Here is a 22,817-nt window from a genome sequence, read left to right as displayed (position 1 = left end):
ACCAGGAGGGAGTTGGCACTATGGTGGGCCTGTCCATAGTGAACAGGGCATTTGGAACCACAGAGGAAACACAGGCAGTGCCGGAGTTTCCACCTGAAGCAGTCAGAGAGGGAAACTATTCTGGCTTCTCCTGCCATCAGAGCCTTAGGCTGGCTGGATCCAGCAGGAATCCAGCTGATAAGTGAGCCTGGGGAATGCAGCCTGCAGGGATCAGTGCCCGTGATAAGGAGCAGAAAAGGGATGGACAAGCCAGACGTCTCAGAGCAAACAGGCACTTGACTGTGACAGGGCTGTGTCCTTTGGAGATCAGAAGTGCAGATGGTCCCTTTCTTGTTCTGTTGTGAACCTTGAGGAGGCTACCTCGTATTCTGGCCAAGATAGGATATTTGGCCATATCAATCTGGTCTTTTCATGATTAACATTTGGTGTATTTTCCTGCATAACCCGTAAGTGATTTTTTTTTTTTCCTGAATGTTATCTAGCCAGTGAGGGAAATAGCACTTGAATTGGATTCAGATCTAAAGATTCTCATCTGCTTATCTATTTTTATTCTTAAATAGGGGATGGCATTGAATTTTAGGTGATTGGAGGTATTAAAGTTTAAAAAATCCTAAAATATGTGACGGGTCACATGGAAGCGTTTGTAAGCCTAGTGGTATTTGGCAGCCTTGGCACAAATTCCAAGTCTGTGTGGGTTTGGCACTCTTCAGGGGAATCTTCAACAAGTATTTTTCTTTTAAAACTATGTTTTATATGACTTTTTCTTGGCTATTAGCACTGGACATCACAGTTGTATGCCATCTGGAGGCTTATTGCATGTGGCCTTCCCAAGAAGTCATGGTGTCTTGCTTAGAATGTGCCTGTTGGATGTTGAGGTGCCAAGGAGTAGACCTACCCCAGTAGTGTGTGCCTCAAACTACAATAGAAGCCGTTAGTATTCTAATTTTATCTGGCTATGTTTATAACTTTATGACAGAATAGGATGTTACTGAGCAAGCTATATTCAGCGTGCATTTATAGAAAGCCTTAGGATTGGATAAAACCCTAGAGGTCAAAGCCAATAGCTTCACTCACTTTAGAAAAGATTTCTTCTACAAACTTGGATTGGCTTTTAATGCTTTCACCGGAAGGGAGGTCGTTATTTCGAGAGATAACCCACTTAAGTTTGGGCAGCATTAAATAGCTAGGGAGAGTTATTTCTCATAATTAACCAAAATCTACCTCTATCTACTTTCCTCTGGAATCATATAGAATATGTGTGCTTTCTTGAGCACATAGTTATCTTGAACTGTGTAACTACAACTGTCATCTACCTCCGAGTCTTATCCAGGATGAATACCCACAACTGCCATAAGCATTGATTATATCATGTTTTCCAGATCTATTGGTTGCTCCAAACCTGTTTCATCTCCTATATATTTAACTATAAGTATACCTAATTTTGTTTTCCTACCTTCTTTGAATAATTGATTTGAACAGGGAAAACCCCTTCTGGTTGCAGTGTGCTCAGCTTTCTCTCTTCTTTCAAGTTGTACTCACTGCTTGGAAAAATTAATACTGCTGTTACCATAAATATCTTGTGAGATATTTTGATAAATCATGGCTCAAGAATAAGCAAGGTCCTTGGAAGTCATTTAGAAATCAAGTTGAACTTGAGCTATTTGAGATGAACAACAAGGATGTGAGTAGTAATACTCATACAGTGATGTAACGTTGTAAAATATTTTAAACTCTATTATCTAATAAATATGTGACAATGTCCAGTTTAATGAATCCTTCAGTTGAAATGCCCCCAAATAAATATCTGCTAATAAATAGCTGAATACACATGTTAATCAGCTTAGTCATTTCTCATTTAAAATAAAGTATCTCAAGTTTCTCCCCCATCTCTTCCTCTTGTTCCTATGAGTGAGCTAAGTTTGAAGGGAATTTAAGTACTATCCTGTCATTAATTAGGGGTTACCTGATCGGCTGGCATTCTTAGTCCTCCTTGTCTCCCCTGCGTTGTTTCTCTCCAGCCCATTCAGCCTCTGTCCTTGTGATAGTACCCTAACTGGCCTATGGATGTTGGCCCATACTCTCTACACCTTCCTGGACGTGATCCTAGATCCCTCATGCCCACCAGTGCTATATCAGCCCTACTGGGGGAAATGGGAAATGGTTGTATGCTTTCTTTCTAGTCAGGTTTGAGTGCCCTATTATCTTTGTGGCTACCTTGAGTCCCACTTGCCGGGCACCTCACTTAGACTTTGATGCCCTAGCATCTCAGCCAGCTGGATGGGAGCTTTTGAATCTTGTAACCCCTTCAGTACACGCCTTTGGATGTAGTCCCCTCTGTTCTAGGGCCCCCCTAAACCTGTCTGGAATCTCTATCACACATTACCCCCAACCATACCCCTGGTATTCAGCAGAGAGGAGGAGCCTTGGACTCTTCTCAGGGACCCAGGAAGCACATTGTCGTATGTTTTTAAGTTATTTTATTGCCCAAGAGAGACTAAAGCTTTGGGTTATAAGAATGTTTAATCTTGTATTTGAGCATTACCAAACCATGAAATCACCCCAGATGCAAATAAGCAAGTGGAAATAGGTTTGTAATGAAAGATTTAAAAAAGGAATTAAAGTTAGTTTTGCGAAATCAAGGATGCTTTAAGAAACATCATATGTTAAATATCCAGTTTTCTCTGTCTATAATGATCTTCAAGAAAGCAACTTCTACCTTTCACTGGAGTTGATTCTATATTCCATTCCTGTTAATGGATCATCCTCCACTTGGTTGTTAAGCTAGAAATCACAGTGCTTTTGTTAATGATGCCTCTTTCTGACATCATTCCGCATTTAATTAGACAATATTTTACCCCAGAAATTTATCTCAAATTTATTCCTTGACAAAAATCCTCCTTCTGCTTCATTTTAAATACTCATCACCATTGACTTGATGCATTGCACAAATTTTCTAACTAGTATTCCTACTTACGCATTTCTCAACCTTCTATTCATCTTCGTTATCAATACCTTACTAACAAAATTTAAGTAAAACAAAATGCTGATGATGACATGATTATTCATAAACTTTAGGTAGGTCTTTATTTCCTAGAGAATTAAATTTATACCCTATGAAAAGTCATTCAGGGCCTATTGTGATGAGGATCTGTACTCCATCCACACTGCAACACTACCTACAATAAAAAATGAGTATATCCTTGGCCTGTTCATTGTGTGTGTCTTTTCTCAAGCTCTTCTCTCTCTGTAGAATATCCCTTCCCTTACCATCCCCCACTTGTCAACATCCTTCAAAACCCAATTCAGAGCCAAACTATTCATCAACCTTTTCACCCTACCCCTTTTACCCCCTTCCTTGCTCCACTAGAAAATATCAAAACCATCTCACTAGTGTTTCTGAATAGCTTCGTTTATAATTCTCATAGTAGTTCCACACTCTACTTTGTATTATAGCACTTTGTATTTATTAATATCTTCTCTGCCAGGTCATTAACTTGATGTTGTGTTAGTTACTACTCTTTGTTTCCAGGCAACAGTAGCCAACTCAAGCTACCTTAAGCAAAAAGGAGACTTTACTGTGAGGACACAGGGGTGTCTCATGGAAACCTCTTAGAGGAAGTACATACACACGTCAAGAGCAAAGATTTGGAAGCCTTTCCACCTGATTCTGAATCTCAGCTTTCACTATTTACCAAATGTGTAACACCAGGCATGATCATATTAAACATTCTGTAGCTCAGTTCTCTCATTTACAAAATAAGGATGATGGTAATAGTACCTACTTCCTAGGATTATTGTATGGTTTAAAGCACTTGGCATAGTTCTCATTAAATGTTATTTCAGAAACAAAGGTGGGGAGGAAATGAAGCTGGACCTCAGGAAGGACCGAATAGCTGTTTGGAATTCAGGTGGCATTTCTGATTCAACTATGCTTTACTTTCACTCTTACTACAGACTGAATTTCTCTCTCCCCGTTGTTCGTAGAAAAAATTGCTTGTCCATAGCTCAGATGCTATACATCTCACCTCTGAGAAAGATGGATTCTGTCTTTGTCTCTGCTCTAAATCCTGGGGAGGAGATTGTGATTGACTCAATTTAGGTCCAATCAGCTGCAGCCAGGATTAATAGAGTCACTGAGCAAACAAACGGCTTCTAGAAACCCATCTCTATGACAAGGCATTTCTCAGAGAAGAAGATTTCGGGAGCAAACAAAATAGGTAGTGATCCACTGAAATTTTTCATTTACTTTGGTATGCTTAATCTGTCGTTCTGTCTCCAACTGAATTGTGTCAAGTTCAGTTATTACCACGGATAGACAAACTTGCTTCAAGGTCTTGTTTATTATTGTTCTATGCACAATTGTTCAATTATTCTTTGAAACGTATTTGAATAGTAACTTGTTATGTTCTGAGTACTGGGCCATATATTGAGAGTATAGTGGAGTGAGATACAGTGAAGTTCCTGACTTCGTGAAGCTAATATATATTGCTTTCTGCTTGGACTTTTTTTGTTTTTGAGCGAGATTAGCCCTGAGCTAACATCCGCCACCAATCCTCTTCTTTTTGCTGAGGAAGACTGGCCCTGAGCTAACATCCGTGCCCATCTCCCTCTACTTTATATGTGGGATGCCTACCACAGCATGGCTTGCCAAGTGGTGGATAGGTCCGCACCCAGGATCTGAATTGGTGAACACAGAGCCACTGAAGTAGAGAACGTGTGAACTTAACCATTATGCCACTGGGCCTGCCCTAAGGACTTTTTTTTGTTGTTTTTTTTTAATTTGGTCTTCCCATTCTCACAGGCCCTCTCTGGTTTGTGAGTATTGATAACTCTCAATTCTTTGTCAGCACCACTGTGTTTTCAATTCTTTTTTCTTTTAACTTTGTTTTTTTACTTATTAACATTTAGTTATATTTTCACAATATTAGGCAGTCCCTCCTCTAACATCCATTTTGAAACTAGAAATTACTTACCTCCTACCAGTGCAATTCCAGAAACATGAAGGCCTAAGTTCTAGATCCATCTCCACAACTGAAGACCTCTGTGACTTAGTTCCCTGTAAACCCAAAATCAATCAATCAATCATATAAGGGATTTTGGCTAATTTGGGGGATAATTTAAATTATCTGGCTGTAAACATCCATGATTTACAGATTCTTAGGAAAAATACATGGTGACTTCTGCCTTTATAGATACAATATTTTTATTGTTTACACAGTGTTATTTATTGATCTGTCCACTTTTCTCTCTCCTCCTCGTCCTCACTGCCATCATTTTCGTCCATTTCTCTGTGTGCACACATTGAAGAGCATTGTGAATGCAGGGTAAGCCTGGGTCTAAGGAGCAAGTGTCAGGGAGCTGGAAATGAGTCGATCAACTCCTTCCACGACTCTTAGCAGATGGACTCAATTACTACGTTTTTGAGAAGACGCATCATTTATTTTCCTCAAAAGCTTCAAAGTCCTTGTTCCTTTGACATATTTCCATACCTCTGTCTGTCCTCTCCTTTCACCCTACCTCAGAGGATTTTTCACCACTAATTTCCCAGCTCAACTCCATTTTGCTGCCCTGATCTCAAACTCATCCACCTCTCTAAGATTTTGTTCTCTGTCAATTTTCTCCTCCATATGCAGCATCATCTTGACTTCTATTCAGTTAGCTCTGTCCTTCATGGCTTCCAACTTACATATCTCACATAACTCCCATATCCCTCTATTCATATATGCCCCCGTCTCAAAGTCTGCCCCAACTCTCTTCTTCATTTTGTCTCACACACACACACGTCCTCTGTCTGCCTCTAAATCCTTGTCATCTACTTCTTAAAACCAATGTTTATTGAGTGTTATGTGCCAACCTATGTGACAGATGCTTTCCATGGAAGATGTCATTGTCTCCTCAACAAGCCTATGAATCAGAACTTTTATCTTCATTTTGGAAGTGGGGGAGCAGAGAGGTAAATCAACATTACCAAGATCACACAGTTGACTAGTGGAAGAGCAAATTCAGACAGAAGTCTGTCTCCTAAACTGATCTTTTAAGCATTAGGCTGTATGCTCTCCATTTGTTTTTAAATCTATTGCCAGCTCTCCCCATCCTGCCTCTGCTGAAACAATCCACTTCAAAATTTGTCAGTGGCATAAGTTCAGTAGGTTTTCTCGGCTCTCGTTTTCCTTGACTATGTGAAGCATTCATCACTGTGATATTAGTATTTAGAGAAACGTTCTCCCCTCTGGCTTGTGACACTGAACTTCCTCCTGAATTCTTTTCTCTTTCACTAACTTGTCTTCCTTCTCTTTCCTCCAAAAAGTGTGTTCACCAAAACCCAGGATTTGAATCTCTGCTATTCTTATTCTAGACAAGTTCCTGCAGAGAACTCAGAAATGGAATAAATCAAGATAAAATTACTCTTTTCCCCTATTTTTAATCGCTCTAATGATAACTGACTGCCTAAAGTGAAAAGAATAGCAATGTATTGTGAGTTTATGTATGTAAAAGTAAAAGGCAGGGAAACAATATCAGGATAAACAGTAAAGGATGGGTGGAAAGAATTGAGAACATACTGTTGCAAGGTCTTTCCCGCCTGTGGCATGGAGATTTGAAGGCAGAGTATGATTAATTAAAGGCGTATATTGTAAACCACAGAGTAACTATTAAATAATTTAAAGGAAAGGGGGAAATATTTAGTCAATAGAAGAGGTAAAATGGAATCATAAAAAAATACTCAATTAACAAAAGAAAAGGTAGAAAAAGAGAAAAACAAAACAAAGAACAGATGAAACAAATAGAAAATTTATAGCAAAATGGCAGATTTTAATCCAACTATATTAGTTGATATATTAGTTCTAATTGGCTACCCTGATATAAACGGACACCCCAAAATGAATAGGTGTTCAAGCACAAGGATGTTTGTTCCTCGCTCATTAGATAGTTCACTGCACATGTTCCTGTCAGTAGGCATTGATCCTCCAGGTGGTGATCAGGGACCCAGACATCTCTCATTTTGTGGCTCACCATTCTCTAAGGCAGCTTTGTCATCTGCATTTGACTAGTAAAGAGGAAGAAGACACAGTTTCTGAAAAGACCTCTAGAAACCTACATCACTTTGCTTACATGCCATTGGCTAACTATAGTCACTTAGCCACACCCGACCACAAGGGCAGCTGGGTAATGTCATCTAGCTGCGTCTCAAAAGAAGAGACCTAGCACTACCTGCCACAGAGGAGGAGTTCAATAAAAAGCTTAGAGGTTTTCAAGGTTCATCATCCATAAAGTCATCTTGGGGTTTGAAACGATGCATATACTTGGGCTTTACAATAAAAAATTCAGATTTTGGGATAGAGCAGAGAAATCTGCATTTTTAACTAGGACTTTAGGTAGTTCTGGTACTCGGATGGGGTCATTCTGAGAAACACTGCAAAGGGCAGGAGGGAGCCATTGTGGTGACGGGAATGTGGATATGCTGACACCTGAGATGTTGCCTAGAAGAACCGGAGTCTGTTGCCGCTCAAGTGTGTTCTGGGGACCAGCAGCTTTAGCACAATTTGGCAGTTGTTAGAAATGCAGAAGTCCGAGAGGTCTCATCTGTAGAATTTGAATTGGGTCCAAGAAAGGGGAAAATCGAGCATAAGGTAGGCCAGTTTACTTTTGGGGGAGTTGTCCTGGCAGAAGAAAGGAATGATTGTGAAAGAAGAATATACATTTATTAATAAGGTTCATTTGCCCTAACTACGTGAGTGGTATGTGTTGATTATAGAGGATCAAAAAAGTCTTAGAAACACAAATGAATCATACCAAACATACTTAGTATCTTGCTCTCTTATCTTCTGTTTTCTTATAATCATTTTCCCATACCGTTAAATGTTCTTTGAAAATATTTAATTGTTTCATAGTAGTCTATCTTACATACTTTGTTAACATTTCCCTATTGTTGGACATTTAACTTATGGACTTTTTTCCACCGTTACAAATAATGCTACAAAGAATATCCATCCTTGAACATAAATCTTTATTAACATTTCTGACTATTTTCTTGGACTAGCTTCCTACAAATACAATCACTGGGACAGCAAGTCTCTTGAAAATGTTGTTAGGTTGTGTAGAAACTTTTCAGAAAGTTGAAGAAAGTCTCATAAGAAAACGAAGCCTTTTGATCCGTCAATGCTCTCTCCCTAATTCACATGCTGCCCCCTGGAGTTGTTGGATGGATAAATGAAACAGTGCACGTGAAGTCTTCAGTAAGGCACCTGGCATGCAGTCGGTGCTCATTAAATGCTAACTGTTCATATTGGGCAGTGGTGCTTAGTGGTGAGACGTGGGTTTCTGCCTCATAGTAACTGTATGAAGCAGGAAATATCACTTGCCTTCCCTGAGCCTCAGTTTCCTCATCAGTAAAATGGGCATGTCTTACTACCCACTTCACCTTGATTTGTGGGGCTTTATCATAGGTGAAGCATATGGCACAATACCTGCGACAAACTAAGCGCTCAATATGGACCAGCCTGCTGGCCTGGTGGTGAAGTTTGCATGCTCCACTTTGGCGGCCTGCTGTCTGTGGGTTCAGATTCCAGGTGCGGACCTATGCACTGCTCATTGAGCGGTGCTGTTGTGGCGTCCCACAGAGAGGAAAAAAATAGAGGAAGATTGCCACAGATGTTAGCTCAGCAACAATCTTCCTCAAGCAAAAGAGGAAGATTGGCAACAGATGTTGGCTCAGGGCCAAACTTCCTCACCCAAAAAAAAACCCAAAACAAAAAACGCACTCAATAAATGCTTGCTATTAGTATTTATTATTTTCTCAATCCTACTGACATCGAGAATTTCCTTGTTATCTGTTTTTCTATTTCCTTACCCCCTTCTATGTACACACTCCCATCTCTATCACAATTTGAAATATAGTAAATAAGGCTAAGAATATAATCTGTCTCACTGAATGTGGTAAGGTAAGGAGTGAAGCATGTAGGAAAACCTTTCAAAGGTGAGCGATGTTATATGAAAGCATTAGTAATCAATCACCATTAGCTTAATCCTCCCCCAACAGCAGTATATATGCCTATCATCATTTACCTGCCAATTTTGGTATATACTTAACTTTATTAGAACACTGGGCTTTACTCATGTATGCTAACTACCCATCATCTTTGCTTTACATAGAATATTATGTTCACAATACACATGAATGGCAAATAGGGTTCTTTCTCAGATGGTACCATAACTCCGTATATTGTAACTATTTAGAGTACTGGTTGAGAAGCACCTCAAGGCAAGATCTGGGCTTATTGGAAAGAGCACTGTGATCCATTAGTGATGCCTGGCCTGGACACTGGAATAGAGGTAGCACCTCATGTGTGGGTAATTGTAGCCCTCTGTTGGAGGGCATATTGTCTAAGAGGAACAGTTCAGGAGATAAATTTTAGAAAAATGAGCATATTTTTAATATTTTATCCTACATGCACTTTGCCTTTTTCCCCCTGAGTAACTTAAATCCAAAAATGAGTAATTTCCACTATGAAAAATTTTGTTATTTTAAATTAAATCTAACATTATTACAGATTTTTAAAGAAAAATTTGATCTTAGATGGTAAAGTAGATTTCATTTCAAAAAATGTTACCAAAATTTTAAGTTTCTTGAGACTTTAGTATCTTCAATACCTAATATTTCAGATTTCATTAAATATTTTGAAATCATGAATATACAGAAGATAATAAATTTGCAAAATGATTTCTTTGACTTCTTTTATTGTAGTTCCCAGTTTTGTTTGGGGAGTAAGTTCTTACAGCACCAAGAAAAAGTCAAGATGTACTTTTCTTTGAGTTAGCATATCAGCACGGTCTGGGGAACTACGCAGCACACAAGATTAATACTCCTGAGAGCTCACCTAAGACTGTAGTACAGAGTGATATGCTCATGGTATACCTGCAGCCAATTTACCGTTTTCCAGAAAAAGTGGCCACTAATATTTTATCCATTTTCCTTGTCCCTTAAGTCCTAATGCACATCTGGAGAGCCCAAGCAGATAAAGCATGCGTAATTGAATTCACCAGGTTTATCATATCTGAGTCACTGGGTTAATAGTTTTAATCATGAGCTTTGAGGAAAGTGAGAGCCAAGGACACCTCAATCCTTTAATTCTGGGTTTGTTTTACTTTAGGGAGAATTAGCGTTCTGGGCTCTAAAGAGAAGTGTTTCTCATTTGATAATAGTAGGCTACTTCTCAGTAACAGACAGAACATATAGTAATTTTAACTTCTAATGCTTAGCTCTGTGGGCTACAGGGTTTTACATGTTCCAAGTCCCTGGCACATAGAACACGCTTAATGAACATGCTTAATAAACACGCTCAAGTCAAAGGAAGAGTAATAAAAAATATACTGAATATATTGGAGCACAGTTTATGTGTCCTACATCATTAGTAAGTTTCCTTTTTTTAAAAGTAAGAAAAATAGTTATTTGGATTATATAAAGTGATTTATTTAGCTGTTTGCCGTTATCTTGGGCTCGAACACGGTGAGGTTGTAAATGCTTGGCTTGAACCTGGTGGATCTTGGTGCTACATTGCCACCTTCTGGTTACTCATCTAAAGTTGCACTTTCCTTCAAAATAAAAAACAAATGCTTTGTTTTTGCAGTATATAGCGCAAAGAATCACTTGTGCTTACACACACACGCCACACACACACACACACACACCCCCATGCATTCCCCCCACCCCGGGAATCTGAAAGTCTGAAAGTAGTGCTTGATATTTTGAGAGTTGAGAAAGGGAACGACATCTTTCCAAGAATAATCTTTTAATGCAGATATCTCTTGTATGATAAAATCAACCAAGTGGCCCATCTGTTATTTTTAAATATATGATGATGTTATAGTAAACGTAATGGCATTTACTATAATATGATGATTTCAATAATAAAGTACAAATATGTTCCCTCTATTTGCCATAAAGACAGGATCAAGAGAAGAAATAATGTTTTTCTTCCTACTCTGTTAGGAACTTGTTTCCATCATATTACGCACTGTTTCTAATGGCATAGGAAAGCAGATGTAAATTAAAACTGCATAGTAAAATCAAATATTCTTAAATGACTATGACTAGGAACTTCCAAAGCAGATTGTTTGTAAATAAAAGTGTGTAACTTTGTATGTGGGTAACATTATCCATTGACAAGGTTTCTGGGGAATAGGACTGCACATTTAATAGAGGACAGACTTTGGGGGATATTGAATTAATAGAAATATTTTTAAAGTACTGTTTGGTTTTTTTTGAAGAGAGGCTTTAAAAGGAACTAATATCTTAATATTCTCTTTCATAGGTGATGTATACTTTAATAAACCCTCTTTAAATTTGCTTATTTAAACTTTAGATCCACATATTGCTCTTAGAATTGATTCAATTAATTTGTGAAGAGCTTACTGAAAGAGAATTCATGTCTAGAGCTAATCTAATAGCAGGAAAGAGGGAAAGCCTTTTCCAGGGAGCCTTTCTCCCAGACCATGTCTGCCTTTACCAGACTAGGTGTGCAGACGAGCTGTGCAGTCCTGGAAGGATCAGTTAGATGCGAAATAATGATGTTAATCAAGACATTCAGAGTCTTGCATTTATTATGCTCCTTCTCATTTATTTACTATCATTCTACGACAGGCGAAAGTTTGCAGAAACCTTTCTTTTTCTGCTTATATATGTATTAGCATTCATTGTGGGGACATTGGAAAACAAAGACAGACAGAATTAAAATAAAAGAAATATCTACAATCAGACCACCCAGCATTCACTGCTATTAGCATCCTGGTATATCATACAAATCCTATTATTTTTTAGAAATCTGGATCACCATTCGGTTATAACATCCCCTAACCTGTTTCTTTCCCTTAACTATGCATTTACATAGCATTTATCATTCTATTCTATAGCTACACCATAATTAATTTCAATTATTCCCCATTATAGACATTTGGAATATTTTCAAATTTTTATTCTTTTTTTTTTTTTTTTGAGGAAGATTAGCCCTGAGCTAACTTCTGCCAGTCCTCCACTTTTTGCTGAGGAAGCCTGGCCCTGAGCTAACATCGTGCCCATCTTCCTCTACTTTATACGTGGGACACCTACCACAGCATGGCGTGCCAAGAAGTGCCATGTCCGCCCAGGATCCGAACCGGAGAACCCCAGACCGCTGAGAAGCAGAATGTGCGAACTGAGCCACTGGGCCGGCCCCCAAATTTTTATTCTTGTAAAACATACTGTGATGAATCCATATTAGGGGTGTTGTGATGGGGGGGTGTGTTTCATGTGCACACATACATTCACCCATATATATTTGTTTTTATTTCTTATCTAATTATTTACTTAGGATTTGTGAAATATTCCTAGGAAGGACTTTTTTGATAGGAATTGCTGGGATGATGGATGTTAGCAATTAAGACTGATTACTAATTAATTGCTAACCAGAAAAAAGAATTCCAATTTATTTTCCTACCAGTTTAAATTTCCCTGTTTACCTTCAGTTCCAAAAACACTGCCTTTTCTGTCATTGATATTTATTGAAGTCTAATGCACATACATAAAACTTCCCACATCATAAACTCAAACTGATGAGAATTATCACAGAGTGATATTATCAGTGTAACCAACCCAGTTCAAGAAATGGAATGTTGCCAGCATCTTGGAAGCTCTCCTTGTGTCAATTTTCATTTACGTTTCAAAGGTTAACATTATCCTAACTTCTAACAGTTTTGATTGTTGCCTGGTTTAAGACTTATCTAAATGGAATCATATTTGTCCTCTTTTGAGCCTGACTTCTTTCATACAACCTTTTGTTTGTGAGATTTGTCCATATTGTTGAAGTCGTAGGTCTTTTTCGTATTCCCTTGCTCTATACTATTTCATCGCCAACAGCCTTTGTCAGTCTGAAAGCATAAAATATCACAGTGTTGTAGTGTTCACTCAACATCTTCAGCTTCGTGTGAGGTTGAACCTGTTTTCCTACCTTCACTTGTTATTATTAGAACAAGTTTGTTCTCTTTGGACGTTGGTTACTTACTGTTCCTATTGTAAATAAACCGTTCCCTTCTGCCCATGCAATGGGTCACATCGGCCCTTGGTTACAAAAGAGAAGAGTGACTTTTGTTTTTTTCACTCTCTCCCAAAAGGGCAGTTAAGATTGTGTTCTTTTGACAAGACAACATGTTTCCTTTCTGTAGTTCTCTAGTTGCAGGGTCTTGACCCTCAATGGTGGGAAAAGGAACATGATACGTGGATTCCAGACCTCAAGAGCGAATCAGCCCACATAGCGGGTTAAAGCCACCTTCTACCTATCGTCCTGGTACCTCTGACTTTTGCTACCTCATACTTTTTTTGGGTCTTTCAAAAATTGGTTTCCTTGAAAAGTTGACCAGCCACGGTTAACTCTTTGCTGCCTAGGGTACAAACTTTCTCTAAAATTAAAGCTGACTCACAACCAAGATTGATAAAGGGTGAGAAGGATGAGAATCTCTGTTTCAGGGGTTCCCACACCTAGTTACACAAGAGAATCACCAGGGGGAGCTTTAAAGAAATACCAACGCTTGACCCCATTCCAAGACAGATTCTGATTTAATTGGTTTGGGGAGAAGCTTGGGTTTTACTTTTAAAAGGTCCCCAGGTGATTATAATGGGTAGCCAGGATTGAAAACCACTGAAAATTCTTTCTCTGTGGGCGGTGGATTCAATTCTTCTGAATTGATAAGTTTTAGCCTATAAATGAAGAATGCCTCTGCCTATTTGATGTCACGGCAGACTCCCAGAGACGAGTCAATGTCTTAATGTTTGTCTTTCCCAACTCCTGGACAATACCACATTTCACTCCTAGATCGTAATTCTTTATACTCATTATTTTGATTCATAGCAAATGTAGGTTGTCCTAAATGGACTAGTACTGTAACTGGTGAGTTGTTCACACCTAAATAGAATTGAGCTGGTCAGATCACTATTTGAGTGAGGTTGTGGTAATGGAAGAAGAGCTATTGAGACCTTCCCATTTGGAGGAGTATGATGAGGAGAAATGGAGGTGCAGAAGCAAACATTATATTTATAAATCTGCTTTAGGTCCCAAAGACGTCCAGGGCCTTTGAACTATGATTTTGCCCTTGTGAGCCTTGGTAAACGTCCTCTTAAGTCTAGAGGAGTGGTTCAAAAAGTGCAGTCCCCTTAGCATGTCAAAGGGACACTGAAGCCAACTGAAAGAGTTCCCAATGGCCAAATCTCAAACAACTTCAGTAACAAAATATATAAAGTAAATATTGGATTGTAAAACAAAGTGGAAAATAAGTACCATGACTCTGTATTAATAAAAAATGTTTGAATAAATAAATATGGGATAATGGACAAATTTCCCACATGGGAGAATTCCAAATAACTTATGTGGATATTCTCCGCCCCTTAGGTGTGAGGTGCACATGGTGACTTTCCCCGAAGGGTACAGTATGGGAAGTGGGGGATGGGGTGAAGGTGAGGGCTTTATGGTACAGAAACCTGGCGGGGCCGACTCCGTGGCTGAGTGGTTAAGTTTTCGTGCTCCGCTGTGGCGGCCCAGGGTTCGAATCCTGGGCGCCGACATGGCACCGCTCGTCAGGCCACATTGAGGCGGCGTCCCACATCACACAACTGGAAGGACCTGCAACTAAGATAGACAACTGTGTACGGTGCGGGGGGGGGGGGGGGGGGCGCGTTGGGGAGAAAAAGCAGGAAAAAAAAAAAAAGATTGGCAAGAGTTGTTAGCCCAGGTGCCAATCCTTAAAAAAAAAAAAGAAACCTGGCAAGCGCTACCTCAGCCAGGTGATCAACATTAATATCATCAATCATAAATCATGTTGCTGATAGGTTCCCTTGATATGATGTATTGAGCAAGGCACTTTACCTCTGTCGTCTTCCTCACAGAATTTCAGAACTCCAGTCTAACCATGAGAAGAACATCAAACAAATTCAAATTGAAAGACATTGTACAAAATACATGACAACTACTACTCAAAATTGTCAAAGTCAACATAAACAAAGAAAGTCTAAGGAACTGTCCCACAGCCCAGAGAAACGTGAGGAGACATGAGTACCAAATGGAATGTGGTGTCCTGAGTAGGGTCCTGGGGCATAAAAAGACATCAGGCTCAAAAGTAAGGAAATCTGAATCACATATGGACTTTAGTTAATAATAACATCTCGATATTTGTTCATTAGTTGTGACAAATATCCATAATAACGTAAGATAATGGAACAATAGGGGAAACTAGGTGCATAATATATGGGAATGCTCTGTACTTTCTTCACACATTTTCTGAAAATCTAAAACTATTCTAAAATAAAAAGTTTATCAAAGGAAAAAGAAAGTATGATTTCCCAGACCAGCGAGATCTTGTTAAAAATTCAGATTCTCGGGCCCCAGCCCAGCCCTTCTATATCAGAAGCTCTGGGGATGTGACAGCAATCTGGGATTCTGATTCCACAAATGAGAACGGCTGATCTAGCAGGTTGGCCAAGAACTCCGCCTTCAGGTGCTTCTCAGTTTAGATGAAGCTGTGTTACTTTTTCTTCAATGCCCAGGAGTGAAGAATCACGTTAGGCTTCTTGGTAGTTTCTGATTACCCAGCTGTCACCTTTCACAGAGCAATGATATGTCGATACATCCGATCTCCGGGGCCCTTTGCAGACTCTGTTGTGCTCATGTCTTCCACAACATCTGCAGCACACCCAGATCCCCTCTTCTTCTGATAAATTCAAACATATAACGTGTACCACCTTGCATGTTTCCAGAGGCCACAAATCATAGCAGAGTGTGAATTCTCTGGAGACAGAAGTGGCCTTGGGCAAACTGTGTGATCCCTCTGTACTTGAGTTTCTTCCTCTGTGATTTGGAGAAGATAGGAGAGTATTTACCTCATGGGTTTTTGTGAGGATTGGGAGTTAACGCTCATAAGGTAAGAATCATATCCAGCACTTAGTGAGGACCGAATAAATGTGAGCTGGTGCTATTGTCAGTGGCAGATGTCTTGCCTCTTAAATATCTCTTCTCTTCTCCCAAAGCAGCAGGGTCATGTGTGCAAAATAATGGCTCAGTAAAGATTGGGTGGATTGAATGGGTGAATTGAGCAAAAAGTCTTATTTTAAACACAGTGACCCCACCACCCCCTCGAGTCTTCTAAGGCACCTTGATTTTGAGTTGGGGGGTTGGAAATATTTCATGTTGTTTATATAATGCCTTTTGGAGAGAGCAAGGGAAGCGGTTGGAGAGTTTATCTGACCTGGGAGTGAGTTAAACTTACTTCAAGCTTCATTATCAATGAATAGCACCATTTTAATTTTCATCTCAAATTATTCTCGTTCCTGAGATCCTTAGCAGAGTTCCTGTTAGCCAAAAAGACAAGATTAGTCAGAAAAGAACACCCCAGGGGCTGTTCTGGCAGCAACAGGTGAATATGTTCGGTTAACAGGTTCAAATTTTGTTTCTTTGCTCTGTGGAACAGGTTAAATAGAAATGCAGCAACTTACCTGCCATAAATGCACAGGCCTTGGGTGTTTTGGTTTGTTTTTCAGATGGGGATTAATGTGGTGGACTCTGCAGTAGCGGGATTAGGTGGCTGCCCTTATGCAAAAGGTGCTTCTGGGAACGTAGCCACTGAGGATTTGATATACATGCTTCATGGCCTAGGGCTCCATACAGTAAGTTAATTTAACATACTTTAATATTCATGAATTCCTTGCAGATACAAATTGGAATGCATCTCAGATTTGGGAAGCAATTTTGAGGTCAGACTTTTACTACGTTTTTGCTATTTGCTAAAATGCGCACTGGGAAAACACATTAAAAATTCTTCAGGGGGCTTTAGAAAGTAACTTATTGCTATCGCTCAATCGCCAATAAGGCTACCATTTCACATTTTTATAGTGCTTCATGGCCTCCAAAGTACTTCTTCACGTATTATCTGATTTGATTTCACACTCTGTGAGTTGGAGCCCCTGCATTTGCTGTTATGATTGTTGTTTCTGCCTCTTTTCTTTTTTTTTTTTTTGGTATGGATGTTTTCCTCGGAGGAAACTGAGATCTTGATTTTCTCACAGTGACAACTAATGCTTCTGGGAAAGAGCCCGGGACACTTTTAAAATGGTCAGTGGGAGAGCAGAGCTTAATGACATTTAGCATGTGAGACACTGGAGAGCAAGAGTAGCCTCTGTACAGGTAGTCTGTGAAAAGTCACATGCTCTGTAATAACACCCACCAAAATCAGCACCTTTTTTGCCACGTATTTGTTAACATGACCTATTAATCTGTAAGACAGATTTTTTTTTTAGGGAAAAAATATAAAAGGGGAGAAAACTGTTCACCGGTGATTAGAAGTTCAAAACCTTTTCTGAGATGTAAAAGCATCATCTGGATTACAATATGGAATTTTCCTTCTCTATCTCTTCCATCTCTCCTCTTTCCTCAATCTACTTATGTTGGTGCTCCTGCAACACCAAACTGGCCTGTCCTCCCCATTTCTGCACCATTCCGTCTCTCACCACCCCTCATTCAAGCTTTCACCGCCACTTGGAATGGCCTTTGACCCCATACTGGATTTTACCTTGTGAACGAGACACCACCATCCTCAAAAACTCTTTCTTCTAGCATCTCCTTGTCTATCCCCCAGGCCATACTGTTAGGTTCCTCTCCTAACAGTGTGCCTCTACCTGTGAACCTGCTCTGAATTCTATGATGATCTTATTTCTGTGTGTAGCTCCCTCTGCAGGCAGGAGCAATTATTACAGCTTATTCATACTCCATGCCTGCTTGTTGCATAGAGATGCTCAACCATGTTCACTATATTGACTAACTATAGGAGATGACTTTCTGTTTAGGGGTGCATATTGCCTACTTGATCATAAGCATCCTGCAGACAGAAACCATATTCTACATGAGGTTCTTGAAATTCCAGAACATATTATAGTACATGGGACATACTTAAGCACCTGGTGAGTGATTCAAGAATAAATACAATGTTGCTTCATAATGATATCTGTTAATTAAATAAAATATTAGAGAAAGGCCAAAATAAAATTCTTCTTTGATATGATATCAACAAATCCCACTGTATGATTGCTATAAGTGAAATTCTTGGAAAGCTAAGAACATTGGTGACTAAAATCTTCCTATGATCCCTTGCTACGTGTAAATCAGAAGCGAAAGACACATATAGCTAATTATTTACAAAATTTAAATATCACTGGATTAAGGATGTTAAATTTACACAACTAAAGGATGTGCCTAACAGATACTTCACCTAAAGTCATCACTGTGACAAAACCAAATTTCTCAAAGCAAAGCAAATGTTAGTACCCTAAGAACAACTTTATAATCAAAAGAAATAATAAAATCATTTATGTGTCATTTTACAAAATATTTTTCTTGAATATTCTTAAGTGAAGAGAAGTAAACTACAAAGAAACCAGTGCTCTGAAAGTGTCTAGAGAGGAGTAATTGGCTATGTTAAAACGATGACCTCTTTATGATCATTGTTATAAAAAGCCCCTATGAGTATTTATACTGTACTTGTGTATTTTAAGAAAATGACAGACTTAAATAAATATTAAAAACTACTCCTTGATAGCAAGAAGGCCTGAGTCTGTTCAATTTTAAGTGCACGTTGTTTCTAGTCCATGTTGAGGGAGGACATAGGAGCTTATGAAATGCTACATGAGGACAGCTCTCTGGTTAATCCACCTCATGCTCTCCTCACCCGGTGACAGCAAAGGTGAGTGGTGGAGACCTCGATGGTGACCTTTCATTACACCAAGCCCAAGAGATGAGGAGCATGCCCTGAAGTTGGCCTTCATACCTGACTGCCTATCTGTCATCCATGGATTTACCTAAGCCTTTGTTGATCCTATTTATGCTTTCAGACAGAACAACTTCTCAGGCAAACAAGTTCCAGATGTGTACTAAATACTACTTCATTTTATTTGACCTACAACTACTTCCTTCAGTATCATACCAGTAATAGTCCTTCTGAATGTGGTAATAAAAATTATGCATTCACCTTTCATATTTCTTGTAGCTTTGTCAAGTTTGTTTCTTTATAAAGATTTTCTTTTCTAAATCTTTATCTAAACCATTAATCTCCTCCAAACAATTACCATTTGAATTATCCTTCACTGGTGTTTCATAGACTGTTTCTAGTTCTATTATTTTCCTTCCTAGAGTTTAGGTACCAGGCTGAATTACACTGAGTTACTCAGGTGTGGCCAGCCTATGGTTTTATACACGGGTTAGGTTCAAGATATCTTTTAGTAAAGCAGAAAAATCTAAAATGCTGACTACATGATTCATGGAGACAAACGTTGCCCCCAAATCAATCATGAGCATTTTCTTTAATAATTTTAAGTGGTTGAGTAACTGCTAATAAAATTAAAAGGGGCCCGTCTGTTCTCTTCTTCCCTAATCCCCCTTCCCACCTGGTATCCCCCTTTCCCTTCCCAGGGTGTGAATCTTTACAAAGTGATGGAAGCTGGTGACTTTATCTGCAAAGCCGTGAATAAAAGCACGAACTCCAAAGTAGCACAAGCCTCCTTCAAGGGTCGACTTGAAAGAATCTGTGCCTGAGGCTGAGAAGATCCATTGCAGCTCCAGATCTTCATCTGAGAATCATTACTGTCAACTTATTCTGAAATGTGAAGTAATAGACACGAGTGGGAGCAAAAAGATTAGAAAGAGTATAACTGGATAGATTACAAAGCCAACGGAAAGCAATACTAGTTATCAGGTAAACTGCAAGCTGAGGCTAAATAATAAAATTTGTCGACATGCTTTTGAACTTGGAGAAAAGTCTACTCTTTTGCTCTCATAAAAATAACTTTTTAATTTAGTAGACATGAAAACTGACTTTAGATTTCCCTAAGTATCAAATACCGTGTTAATACTTAATCAAGCTGGCTTAGCACAGTGTATATATTGTCAGTAGTTTATGAGCTCCTGCATAGTGTGCAAAGTGTGTGGCCTCGATATTATGTGTTATGCCTCTGGATCTCAACTTTCCATTTGCCAAGTCAGTGAAATTATGGACCAAGCGCCAAATCACCATCTGACCCTACGTAATTTTTTGCAACATAACTTTTATATTTCAAGTGTGGCTAACATCTGTTAACTATTTCAATGACTTTATCTTGTTCCAAGAGGCTGTGGTCAATGGCAAGATGCCATATCCTGGAAACATATTACAACCTCCCAACCTCCAATGTTTGTTACATGCATCCAGTTTACCATCCTTTCCCTTTCATCAGTTATAGTAAAAACCAGCATGGTGTTACTCAACTATTGAGAAATATAAGGTACAACTTCATCCTGATGTCTAAGTTGCAGTGATGAGAATAGATGTATACATATACCATAATCCATGTTTGTCATTTCCAGATCACTTCCAAATTGTCCTAGGAAATGTCACTGTGAGTCTGGGAATATTAAGGCAGTTTTTAATTCATGAAATAAACTCTATTCCATTGATTCAGTGTCCTTTGATTAAATCACGTCTTTTTTTTTTGGCTGGCTTTTTTATGCTTATTTTTGATGTTCAAGCGGCTGAAATTTTATGTTATGTGCTAGAAAGCATTGCCAGAAATAGCAAAAATTAATATATCAAAGTTGAGAAGAGGAGCAAGGAATCTATGTTAAGAAAAACACTTCTGTAACCTATGCAAATCATACGGGGACAGTATTATTACATGCAGTTCTGAAACGTCAGTTCTATTATTTATGCAGACTTCTCCAATAATACTGGGTGATCTTATCTTTGAATAAATTTGAATATAACTTGGAATGTGAAAGTGAACATTGTGGGATTTCTATTAAATATTCATCAAAACCATTGAGATAAAAAGAAATTCAATAACATAAGAGAAGTACTGATTACAACTAAGTTAACTTTAAAAATATACAGTAATAGGAAAAGAATCACAAGGGAAATATATTGGTAATTGACAAAACCAAGTTTTATTTCCGTGGAAGAGGCCAACTCATCAGGTTGTGATGGGCAGCAGAGCAGGAGCTTGTCATCCAGAGTACCGAGCAATTCTTTGCATTTGGGTTAGTGTTGAGGGGTGGCGGCAGCGCAGGGAGCAAACAAAATTGCAGCTCTTCGTGGATATGCCTGTTCCATCTCCCTTGTACATCTCTCTTCACAAAGAACACCGTCCTACGCACTGGGGCAGTAACGGGACACCTGCCCTAAGTGTGCACAGCAGGTATACACCTCCTGTCTTCTGAGGAGACTGACTTTTCCTATCTCTTACAGAACTGTGAAGTTGTTAGTTTTGAGATATTTGGGAAAGCATCTGTTGATAGAAACTGCTTATAGAAACAGCTAAGGACAGAACTTTGCTGTTCTGGAATAAACACCATGGACTGTTCAAAAAAGCAGAGCAGGTAGTCAGAAACCCCAGGTGCAGCCTAGCACACACTTGCATGGCACGCACATCAGTCTACCAATTCATTTCTGAGAATACCTCGATGCTTCCTGATCACGCTCACCCCGAGAAAGTGTGTGTTCTAGGTGTTTGTTATCCTACCTCCACCCAAACCGTCTAAACCCCTCTGCTAGCTTAAAGAGAATTTCTTTTCTGGTTTTTGAAAAAAACCCCACATGATTACATAAAGCTGCCTGATGTCCATAGGCAGAATTCCCCAGAGCTATATTTCAACGAACCAGGACTATTTGGAATCATTGCAGGACCCACCCAAACAACCTACCCACACATAAACCCGTACCAGGGTTAGCCTTGGGGAAGGCTTAGAAGCAGCCAAGCAGTTATGACCTTTACTGAAACACATACCAGCAATCTTTTATGACATGTGCCTTTAAGTTAAGGAAAACATCCTTTCTATGTTCTAGAATACGTGATGTATTTTACCACACATATATGTTGATGACCTAGTATAGACAAAGACTTTAAGTCTTCTGAAAACTAAAGATTTTCTAAATTCTGGATTCATGAAACTCACAAAGCACATAAATAGAAGCTAGCTATGACTTTATGAGAAAATTCAGAATACCCTCATATTATTTATTCTGATTACTATAACATTTAATAAACACCCTTTTAGCTGCACTTACATGGCTATTCATTTCTATATATGTGCATCCTGCATCTCTGAAATGATGAACTCCAGATGTAAGAGTCACAGGTGATTTAGCATTGAATAAATAAGCCACAAATGTCATCCCTAGCACAATTGTGAAGAAGAGAGAAAATTAAGGCCTGGGAACCAGCCAGGAAACTGAGTTAAAATAACAGGCAAGTGAAGGATTGTTGTGAATACCAATAATCATTGCAAATTGCTTTCGTGGACTGGGAGATATAAGTTTTCTGCTTGTGTGAGGCAGGCCTGAAAGGGAAAAGAATAGTTTTGGAGATATGGAGATAAGGAGGAAGGGATGGAGGGAGGGGGAGAGGGTGGGAGAAAAGGAAGGAGAGAGAGAGCACGGAGAGAAACTGTGTTTCCTGCCTTTGAGCAGCTCTGGCAGAAGGGCACATTCTGCTGTGGTAGAGCATATGGGTCAGGCTGCTTTAAACTGTGGTAACAGAAAACCTTAATAGGCTTAAGCAAGGACAACAATTTTCTCAAATATTTCAGAAATATTGCTTTTTCACCATCGTTTAACTCAGTGGCTGAATTGTGTTACAAGCAAAAAGTTTCTCCCCGTGTTCCTGTCTCGAAGTGCTGGCTCACCTTCAGGCTCCTGCTCCTCAGACTGCAAGGTTTCTGTGACATTTCCGGGCCTCACGTTCCACGCTGTGCTCAGCCTCTGCAGAGGGCTTTTTTCTTCTG

General features: G+C 39.1%; 1 protein-coding gene across 2 annotated transcripts in view; it reads left to right on the top strand.

The window, feature by feature from the left end:
• HMGCLL1 (3-hydroxy-3-methylglutaryl-CoA lyase like 1) overlaps positions 1–20,495 on the top strand; it is a 144,730-nt gene extending 124,235 nt beyond the window's left edge. The window contains exons 8-9 of one of the 2 annotated variants that reach the window (XM_070584806.1): positions 16,556–16,681; positions 19,476–20,495. In XM_070584806.1, coding sequence (XP_070440907.1) covers positions 16,556–16,681; positions 19,476–19,598 — 249 coding nt within the window. In that variant the 3' untranslated portion in view covers positions 19,599–20,495. The remainder of the gene's footprint in view (positions 1–16,555; positions 16,682–19,475) is intronic. The other variant, XM_070584808.1, reaches the window with a different exon arrangement.
• Positions 20,496–22,817: the final 2,322 nt, after the last annotated feature.

This window comes from Equus przewalskii, chromosome 19 (genome assembly GCF_037783145.1).
Source record: "Equus przewalskii isolate Varuska chromosome 19, EquPr2, whole genome shotgun sequence".
NCBI lineage: Eukaryota > Metazoa > Chordata > Mammalia > Perissodactyla > Equidae > Equus > Equus przewalskii.
Note: the sequence above shows the minus strand (reverse complement) of the source record. Positions and strands in the feature narration are given on the sequence as shown.